General features: G+C 63.8%; 1 protein-coding gene across 1 annotated transcript; it reads right to left on the reverse strand.

Moving 5' to 3' along the window:
* Nucleotides 1-88: 88 nt before the first annotated feature.
* On the reverse strand, nucleotides 89-10,678 carry LOC146751473 (nectin-4-like). The gene is made up of 9 exons (XM_085534602.1): nucleotides 10,496-10,678; nucleotides 7,105-7,458; nucleotides 5,891-6,181; nucleotides 5,162-5,276; nucleotides 4,058-4,221; nucleotides 3,295-3,442; nucleotides 2,874-2,952; nucleotides 2,220-2,324; nucleotides 89-1,735 (listed from the first exon to the last, which is right to left on the reverse strand). Exons 1-9 carry the CDS (start codon nucleotides 10,557-10,559, stop codon nucleotides 1,484-1,486), a joined length of 1,572 nt encoding a protein of 523 aa, XP_085390728.1. The 5' UTR covers nucleotides 10,560-10,678; the 3' UTR covers nucleotides 89-1,483.
* Nucleotides 10,679-11,019: the final 341 nt, after the last annotated feature.

The raw sequence follows: 11,019 nt of genomic DNA on the forward strand, positions 1-11,019 counted from the left end.
CACGCTGCTCTCCTTCCCTTCCACACACTCACCCACTGCACCCCCAGAAGCGCTTTGCACACGCGTGTGCACCAACAGAGCCGTGCCCGCCGCTCCCAGGGGTTTATTTACAGCCGAGCAGCTCAGAACCGAAACGGTGACGGGGAAAAGGGGGAAAAGGGGGCAGGACCCCCGTCCTATACACCTATATACAGCAGCTCTATGTACAGCGCGGGACCCCGGGATGGGGGGGGCTGCAGTGTATCCCGAGTGGGGACCCCACGCTGTGATGAGGGGTGGCAGTGGGGGGGGGGCTGTGGGGTCCCCGTGTTCCCAGCACGGCAGCAGCACGGGGTGGTGCTTGGGGATGGGTGACGTCCTGGTGCCCCCAGTGCTGGGCCCTGCAGCACAACTGGCAGCTGGGACGGGACCCCACAATTCTGTGACCCCATATGGGGAACTGAGTGTCCCCAAACCTGCACCGAGCAGCAGAGGGGGCGAATGGGGACTGAGTCCTTATGGCACCGCGTGTGTCCCCAGCTCCCCAACCTCACACCAAGCAGAGAGTGACACCAGGGGACAGGAGCCCATCGAGGGGCACTGAGCGTCCCCAGCCCCGATCCAAGCAGCAGAGGTGGCGAATGGGGACACAGCCCCGTCCTGGTGGCACGGCTCGTCCCCAGCCCCACAATGAGCAGCAGAGCTGGTATCTGGGGGCAGAGTCCTGATGTACAGCGTGTGTCCCAGGTGTGTATGTGGGGACAGGACCCCATCCTGGTGGCGTGGCTCATCCTCAGCCCTGTGCCATGCAGCAGAGGTGGCACCTGGGGGCACAGTGCATGTCCCCAATGCAGTGCCATGCAGCAGAGCTGGCACCTGGGGGCAGAGTCCTGGTGCACAGCGTGTCCCCATTGTGGGTCCAAGCAGCAGCTGGTGGCATCTGTGGGACGGAGCCCCATCCCGGTGTCATGGCGTGTCCCCAGCCCTGTGCCAGCAGCACGTGGGGCCGGTCCTGGTGCACAGCCCGTGTCCCACAGCTGGTACCAGCACCGAGGGCAGCGTCTGGGGCCAGAGCCCCATCGTGGTGTGTCCCCATCCTTGTGCCAGCACCGGGGTGACACGTGGGGACGGAGCGCACAGCGCGTGTCCCGGACACGGAGCAGGGGGGGACAGGAGCCACGTCCCCACAACACGGAGACGGCCCCAACCTCACAGCACCGGGGTGATGCTGCGGGTGGGAGGCAGCAGCGCAGCAACACAACAGCACTGCAGTAATGCAGCACTGCAGTAATGCAGCACAGCAGTAATGCAGCACAGCACTGCAGCATTACAGCACTGCAGCAATGCAGCACAGCAACAATGCAGCACGGCAGCACAACACTGCAGCATGGCAGCATGGCAGCACTGCAGCACTGCAGCAATGCAGCACTACAGCACTGCTCTGGGGCAGCAGGGAGGGGGCTGCGGTCCATGTCTGTCCCCCCCCCCGGCCCCACGTCCCTGCTCACACCAGGTGCCCGCGCCCATTGATGTAGATGCCGTTGGTGCTGGGCCGTGCCTGCAGCATGCCGTTCTCCTGCACAAAGTGCGTCATCGCCTGCTTGATGGGGTTGTCCCCACCTTCCTCCTCCTCCTCCTTCACCTCTTTGCCCTCCAGGGACGGGGGCAGCAATGGGGACATGGGCACCTCCGTCTGCGTCTCGATCTCCCGCACCGTGGACAGGGTGGAGTAGCTGCGGCCCTCGGCCTCTTCGCTCTGCAGGGACACGGGGCCGCCCCGAGTCACCCCACGTCACCATCACCCCAACCCCAAAGCACAGCCCCATGGGGACCCCAACCTGAACCCGTATGGACACCCCAACCCCCCCATATGTGGACCCCAACCCGCCCCATATGGACACCCCAACCCCCCCCATATGGACACCCCAACCCACACCCACATGGACAACCCAACCCACCACCTTATGGACACCCCAACCCACACCCTTATGGACACCCCTACCCCCCCCATATGGACACCCCAACAACTTCCCTCCATATGAGCCCCCCAGTCCCCATCCCCATGGACACCCCAATGCTCATTCCCCTTGTGAGCCCCCCAACACACAAGGGTGTGATGCACAAGTGTGCAAGGCACACACACCAGGAAGGGCTGGACACGGGCACTGCTTGTGCTAAAGGCTTTGCACACGTGCATGGGGCACCGACACAGGGTGGATGTCCCAGACCCTGGAGCTCACCATGGCAGAGCAGATGCTGGTCCCACGCAGGCTGTCCCCACGCAGGCTGTCCCCACGCAGGCTGCCCTGCCGACTCTCCGTGCGCAGCTGCAGCGTCTCCTCCAGCTGCAGAGATGCGCTGTCAGAACCGGGGGGCTCCCATGGACCCCCATGGACCCCCATGGCCCAACACATCAGCCATCCCCACACCCAGCTCCCCACATACTCAGCCCCATGGGCACCCAGTGTCCATCCCCGTGGTGCCCTGATCCCCTTCCCATGGCAGCTCAATATCCAGCCCCATGGGAACCCCAGTTCCCCTCCCCATGGACCCCAATCCCATCTCCACAGCACCCCAATTCCTGTCCCTATAGCACCTTGCTATCCAGCCCCATGGGAACCCCAGTTCCCCTCCCCACGGACCCCAATCCCCATCCCCACGCACCCTAATATCCACCCCATGGCACCCCAACCCCTGGCACCGCAATGCTCAGTACCTGCTGGGTACCCCAATTCCCACCCCAAGGAGACCCCAGTATTCATCACCACGAGGACCCCGATCCCCATCCCCTTTAGTCGCTCTGATTCCCACCCTCATGGCTCCCCAGAGTCCATGTCCCCATAATGCCCAGGTCCCCATCATCCCCCCATTGCCCACCCCCAGCCCTGTCCCACCTGTGTGCGTGTGTCCGTGCTGTGACTGGAGTGCAGCCGCCGGATGGAATTCTCCCTCGTGAGCGTCAGCTCCTCCTCGCTATGGGGCCACAGCTCAGTGGGGCTCACCATGGAGTCCATGGGATCCCACCATGGGGTCTTTGGGGTTCATGGGGCCCCACCATGAGGTCCCACCATGGGGTCCTTAGGGGTCCATGAGGTCCCACCATTGGGTCCCACTGTGGGGTCCCACCACAGGGTGCTTGGGGTCCATGGGGTCCCACCATTGGGTCCCACAGTGGGGTCCCACCATGGGATTCATGGGGTCCATGGGGTCCCACCATGGGGTCCCACAGTGGGGTCCTTGGGGTCCATGGGGTCCCACAGTGGGGTCCCCCCCATCTATCCCACCCCCAGCCCACCCCCCCCGCCCGGCTCTTACTACTTCTCAGAGATTCTCTTGGTCTTGCGCTTGTGGTACAGGGTCATGACGACCACCACGACCACGAGGACGCAGAGCAGCACGGCAGCGATGGCGCCCACCACCACCACCGAGGCCGACACCAGGTCCACCCGCCGAACCTCGTCCTCTGCGGGGACACAGCGCGGCCGTGAGACGGGGATGGGGGGAGAAATGGATGGGGGGAGAAATGGATGGGGACGGCAATGGGGGAGCAGAAAGATGGGGGGCAGGAGGATGGATGGGGGGCGAGATGGAACGGCAGATAGAAGGTGAGCAGATGAAGGGAGGGAGGATGGATGAGAACCTGAATGAGGGGAAGGAGGAGGAGTGGAAGGAGGAAGGGGGGGGGTGAGTAGGTGTGTGGGGGGGAAGGGATGGGTGGGAAGGGAGGGAGGGTGCATGGGGTGGGGGGGTAAAGGGATGGAGGGAGGGGAGGGAGATGGAGGGGAGGATGGGAAGTGGGGATGGATGGGGATGGAGGGATGGGGGGGTGATGGGGGGTGATGGGGGGTGGATGAGGGGGGGGGGTGGAGGGACGGACATAAAACAACCTGTGGGGAAATGAAGAGAGGGGCAGATGGGGGGGTATGGCCTGGGAAAGGAGTGGCAGGAAGGCAGCACCGACAGACACACAGACAGACACACAGACAGACACACAGACACAGACAGACATACAGACACACACAGACACACAGACAGACACAGACAGACATACAGACACACACGGATCAGGGTCGCCCACCTGCCGCCCTGCTCTTGATGCTGACGTTGGCCGTCGCCTCCTTTGCAGCCACGCGATTTGCCACGCGACACACGTAATCCCCGGCATCAGCAGCGGCCAACGGGCGCTGGAACAGCAGCGTGTCCCCCTTGATGCGGACACCGGCGGGCAGGGGGGCGTCCAGCCTGAGGGGAACCACCACGGTGAGACATGATGAGCCAGGACAATGAGCCATGATGGGGAGGGACCACGATGGTGAGCCATGACACTGAGCCATAATGGGGAGCCCCAATGATGAGCCATAACACTGAGCCACTATAAGCCATTACAATGAGCCCCAGTGATGAGCCATGACACTGAGCCATGATGGTGAGCCATTATGAGCCATGATGGGAGGCACCATGATGGTGAGACATGACACTGAGCCATTATGAGCCATGACACTGAGCCCCAGTGATGAGCCATGACACTGAGCCATGATGGTGATCCATTATGAGCCATTATGAGCCATGATGGGGAGCCATGATGGACACGGTGCCACCGCTCTGAGCCCCGACGTGCCCAGGCGGCAGCTCCATCCCGGCGCCGCTGCCGGCATCAAAGCGCGGCGCGTTCCCACGGCGCTGACGCCCCACAACCGGTTGGTGCAGGACCTGCCTGGGCACGGCCCGACCTGCAGCGCTGCAGCGCACCGGGACGGCACCAAACGGCACCAAACGGCACCAAAACTGCACCACAATGGCACCAAAATGACACCTCCAGGTGGAGGGGAGGGGTGGGAGGGGGTGGGATGGGGGAGAGGGGACGGCAGTGGGACACAATGGGGACATGGATGGGGAACAGGGACAGACAAGGGGACGTGGGCACAGAGAGGGGACGGGATGGGGACGGGGACATGGGAACAGGACGGGGATGTGGGCAGGGACAGCGGGTGTGGGGACAGAGAGGGGACGGGATGGGGATGGAGATAGGGACGGGGTGGGGATGGAGATGGGGGCAGAGAGGGGACAGGATGGGGATGGGGATGGGGATGGGGATGGGGATGGGGATGGGGATGGGGATGATGATGGGGATGGGGATGGGGATGGGGATGGGGATGGGGATGTGGATGGGGCAGGGCCGCACCGTGTCCAGTTGTAGGTGGGCGGGGGGTTCCCGTCCCCCAGGCAGGTGAGCGCAGCCCCCTCCATTCCCTCGGCCCACTCCTCCGTGTGCCCCAGCACCGACGCGTCGGACAGGTCTGTGGGGACAGTGGGGACAGTGGGGACGTCAGGGGACGGGTGGGATGAGCTGACGCTGCCCAACGTGTCCCCCCATCCCGTGTGACCCCACAACCCAGCGCCCCCCAAAGGCTTCTGCACCCCCAGCATCCCCAGTGCCCCCCGTGTCTCCCATTCCCTCCTTGCCCTACATGTCCCACAGCAGCACCCATGTCCCCAATGTCCCCAATGTCCCCATATCTCCATGGCCCCAATCTCCCCATTGCTCCCCATGGTCCCTTTGTCCCCAACATCCCCTATGGTTCCCCACTGCCCCACATGTCCCCGTGTCCCCAACACCCTCCATGTCCCCCACGATCCCCTTGTCCTCAACCTCCTCCATGGTCCCTCATTACCCCCCATGTCCCCCCATGTCCCCACATCCTCAACATCCCCCCCTGCCCCCAACCCCTCCCCACTCCCTCCACGGTCCCAACATCCCCCCCCAGTCCCCCATTGTCCCCATGTCCCCGGTGCCCTCACTGCCCCCATCACCCCCCACATCCCCACAGTCCCACCATCCCCATATCCCCCCCCATCCCCATATCCCCCCCCATCCCCAGCTCCCCCCCATTCCCACCCCCCCGTTCCTCACATGCGACGCTGAGCTGGTGCGTGATCCTCTTCTCGCTGCGCAGCCCGGGATGCGCCACGACGCAGGTCAGGCTCTTCCCGTTCATGCTGCGTCCCGGCACCACGAAGAACTCGCTGGTGACGGACGCGGAGTGTTCGTGCTGGGAGCGCCGCGTGCTGTTGGCTCCTCTCACCTCCGTCTCCCATCGCACCGTGGGCACCGGGTTCCCCTCCGCGGTGCACGAGGCCGCCAGCGTCCGGCCCTGACCCTCCTCCAGCGGCGGCCCCGGGTTCAGGATGGGCAGCGGCGGCACTGCAGGCAGCCAAAGGCATCAGTGCCCACCAACACCACGGCCCAGCATCCATCACCCCATTGCCCACCATCCATCACCCCACTGCCCACCATCCATCACCCCATTGCCCACCATTCATTACCCCATTGCCCACCATCCATCACCCCATTGCCCACCATTCATTACCCCATTGCCCACCATCCATCACCCCATTGCCCACCATCCACCACCCCACTGCCCACCATCCATCACCCCATTGCCCACCATTCATTACCCCATTGCCCACCATCCATCACCCCATTGCCCACCATTCATTACCCCATTGCCCACCATCCATCACCCCATTGCCCAGCATCCATCACCCCACTGCCCACCATCCATTACCCCATTGCCCCCCATTCATGACCCCACTGCCCCCCATCCATCACCTCATTGTCCCCCATTCATGACCCCATTGCCCACCATTCATCACCCCATTGCCCCCCATTCATCACCCCATTGCCCCCCATTCATTACCCCACTGCCCACCATCCATCACCCCATTGCCCACCATCCACCACCCCATTGCCCACCATCCATCACCCCACGTCCCCGAGCCCATTTTCCCATCATACCCTCCACACACTCATCATGACCCCATCACCCACCCTAAACCCCACCTCCCACCACCCCATCACCCCATACCCACCACCCCCCAACTACCCCCTACCCTATCTCCCCCCCCCACCCCCCATCACCCCATCCCCATCACAACCCCATCACCCCCCACCCCACCACCCTCACACCCCCATCATCACCCACCACCCCATTACCCCATCCCCCCCCACCCCATTACCCCATTCCCATCACCCACCACCCCCCATCCCTCACGACCCCATCATCGCCCCCTCCCCAGCTCCCCACGCCCCCATACCCCCCCCCCCCACCTCCCCCCCCCACTCACCCAGCACCCTGAGCGCCACCCTCCCCTCGAAGCTCCCCGAGGGGAATGTGATGAGGTGACACTCATAGTCCCCCTCGTCTCCCTGCACGGCGTTTCTCAGCACGATCCCTCCGTCCTCCAACGCTCCGTCCCCGCGCCGCCGCACTCTGCCCACATACGCGTCCTGCACGTGCTCCCCGTGCCGCAGGTCCAGCACCGCCAGCTCCGCGCTGCGCCCCGACGGGCCGCGCTTCAGCCACGTCACCTGCACAACCTGCTCCCCCTCCTGGGCCCGGTACCGGCACGGCAGCTCCGCGTCCTGACCCAGCACCGCCGTCACCGTGCGCTGCACCTCCACCACGCCGCCGTTACTGCCTATGGGACGGGAATGGATGGAACAGATGGGAACAGGGAACAAATGGGAATGAGGAACAAATGGGAACGGGGGGAATAAACGGGAACGGGGAGTGAATGGGGAACAAATGGGAACGGGGGGAATAAATGGGAACGGGGAGTGAATGGGGAACAAATGGGAATGGGGAGTGAATGGGGATGGGGAACAAATGGGAACGGGGGGAACAGACGGGAATGGGGGGAACAGATGGGAACGGAGAGTGAATGGGGATGGGGGGAACAGACAGGAATAGATGGAACAAACGGGAACGGGGATCAAATGGGAACGGGGGGTGTGAACGGGAATGGGGGGAACAGACGGGAATGGGGGGAATAAACAGGAATGGATGGAACAAATGGGAACGGGGGGAACAGACGGGAACGGGGAACAAATGGGAACGGGGGGTGTGAATGGGAATGGGGGGAACAAACGGGAATGGGGGGAGCCAACGGGAACAGGGGGCATGAATGGGAATGGGGGGAACAAATGGGAACAGGGGGAACAAATGGGAACAGGGGGAATAAACGGGAATGGGGGGTGTGAACGGGAATGGGGGGAACAGACAGGAATGGGGGGAATAAACGGGAATGGATGGAACATACGGGAATGGGGGGAACAAATGGGAACAGGGGGAAGAAACGGGAACGGGGGACATGAACAGGAATGGGGAACAAATGGGAATGGATGGAACAAATGGGAATGGGGGAATAAATGGGAATGGATGGCAGAAACAAACTGGCACGGGGGGAACAAACAGGCACAGGTGGCAGCACGGCGCTGGGGGCAGTTTTGCATCACAATGTGCAGCTGTGCATGCTTGGTGCGTGGTTCTGCACCATTGCATGTGGCTGTGCATGCACAGTGTGATTTTGCACCATTACATGCGGTTGTGCATGCTTGTTGCATCCTTGGTGTGATTCTGCACCATTGCATTTGGCTGTGCATGCATACTGTGATTTTGCATCCTTGCATGTGGTTGTACTTGCTTGGTGCATCCTTAGTGTGTGATTCTGCATCACTGCATGTAGTTGTGCATGCACGGTGTGATTTGCATCCTTGATTGTGGCTGTGCATGGTTGTGCATGCTTGGCGACTCCTTGTTGCATTATTTTGCATCATGCCGTGCAGCTGTGCATGCCTGGTGCATGACTTTGCATCCCTAAGTGTGGCCGTGCACGCTTGCTGTGCAATTCTGCATCATTACGTGTGGCCGTGCACACTCAGTGCATGCTCCGTGCATCCTTTCTGCACGACTTTGCATGGCTGCTGTGCTCACTTCATGCAGTTTTGCACACTCCTTGCCTGCCCAGTGCACGCTGGTGCATGGTTCATTGTGACCGTGCACACTTGTGCAAGCTGCTGCACATTTCTGCACAGCTCACACTTGGTTTTTGCACACTGCAGACCTTCGTGTGCCCTCGTGCATCATCCTGCACAGCTTTGCACAATTGCACACTCACGTTGTGACACACTCACGACACACTCACACTGTGACACACTCACATGACACACTCACACTGTGACACACTCCCCCTCCCCCCTTGCACACTCACACACCCGCCCGTCCCCACAATCCCCCCTTAAGGACCCTTTGCATTAATGAACCATTGTGACCCCAAATCCCAACTCTGGGCCCCATTTTCCCCCATATTTCACCCCAAATCCAATTCCTGAGCCCCAATATCCTCAATTCTGACCCCAAATCCCATTCCTGACCCCCAATATCCCCAATTCTGACCCCAAATCCCATTCCTGACCCCCAATATCCTCAATTCTGACCCCAAATCCCATTCCTGACCCCAATATCCCCAATTCTGACCCCAAATCCCACCCCTGTGCCTCAGTTTCCCCCAATCCCATTCCTGAGCCCAGTTTCCACCCACCTGCCCCCAATCCCCCTCCCGTGCCTCCATTTCCCCCATCCCGACCCCAAATCCCCCCCCCGTGCCTCAGTTTCCCCCAATCTCTCCCCCAATCCCCCCCCGTGCCTCAGTTTCCCCGTTCCCGTCATTCACCCCAATGGCATTTGGGGGTCCCGGCCGTGGGGTCTCGGTGCCGTGGGGTCTCGGTGCCGTGGGGGGGAGGTGGGGGCGGGGTTGGCATCGGGCCCCACGCCGCGGGGCGTCCCCACCCAATAGGGCCGAGCGCGTGGGAACGGGGCCGGAACCGGCTCGACCGGCTCGGGGGGGTCACCGCCTCAGCGCCGCCGCGAGTGGAGGAGGAGGAGGAGGAGGAGGCCCGGGGGGGTCCCCGGGGGGTCCCCGTGGGGTGGGCACGAGGACGCGTCCGGCCGGGTGGGATGCGAGACCCCACGCGTGTCCGCGGGGCGGGAGCGGGGAGAGAACGGGACGGGCGGGGGGATGTGAGCGACCCCCGGATCATCGCTGTGAGCGACCCCCGGATCATCGCTGTAAACGACCCCCGGATCATCGCTGCCCGCTTCGCGGTCACGCGTGGGGCTGACAACGGGGGCAGCTCGTGGTGCCTCCGGCCCCCCCCACTCCCCGCACTGTCCCGTCCGTGTCACGCGAGTCACGCATCCCCCCCCTCCCACGGGGCCCCGCGACGCTGGGGGACTTTTCACGGGGGGACACGCGCTGCCCTGGGACCCACGGCCACGGCCCCACGGCCACGGGCGGAGCCGCAGCCCGCAGTGCCCCCACGACGCGTTGTGACACGAGTGGCCGTGGGCAACCGAGGATCCGGACACACAGACCCACGGACACGGACGGACCCCGCGTCCCCCCGCCCCGCTCTCACTCTGCCCCCCCTCAACCTGGACACACGTGGGGGGACACGCGTGGCCGTGGGGTCCCACGCTCGGTGCCACGCGGAGCCGCGGACGCGCACGGCCGTTCCCACGCGCACAGGTGCCTCGAGCCGCAGGTGCACGATCGCCCCTCGCACTCACACCCCCCCCGTGTCCCAACTCCACGCGTGTCCCCCGCTCCCACGCGTGTCCCGCACCCCCCATCCCCCCCCGTCCCGGTGCCGGTATCGGTCCCGGTTTCTACTTACCGGTCAGCAGGAGGAGGAGGAGGCTGAAGGCGGCCGCCCCGGGCCGCGTCCCGCGTGGGGCCATGCGGACACGGGTGGGCTCAGGGCGCTGCTCGTGTCCCGCTCAGCACCATATGGGCCGAACCGGGGGGGGGGGGCGGCTCCGGGCCGAGCGGCGGAGCTGAACCGGGGGAACCGGGACGGGACGGGGGGGGGCGTGGCCAAGGGAGGGGCGTGGCCACGGGGGGGGTGTGGTCACGGGTGGGGCCGGGCGGGGCGGACCGGTCCGGCAGGTCCGGGCGGGGCGGGGTGAGGGCGCGGCCTTAAAGGGGCGATGGCGGCCGAGGGGGAGGTGGGGCCCACCTGGGGATGTGGGGCGTTTCTCTCCCCCATCCCCGGAGCTGGGGGGAGCCCTGACGCGCCCCACGGCGGCACCGGGAGGAATCCACGCAGCTCCGTCCTCGTGGGTTTTCCCCATGGGTGGCACTATAGATTGGCCCCATACATTGTCCCCATGGGTTGTCCCTATAGGTGATTTGTGTCCC

This window comes from Coturnix japonica, unplaced genomic scaffold (assembly GCF_054131305.1).
Source record: "Coturnix japonica strain WE unplaced genomic scaffold, WE-NBRP24 Scf088, whole genome shotgun sequence".
Classification (NCBI taxonomy): Eukaryota; Metazoa; Chordata; class Aves; order Galliformes; family Phasianidae; genus Coturnix; species Coturnix japonica.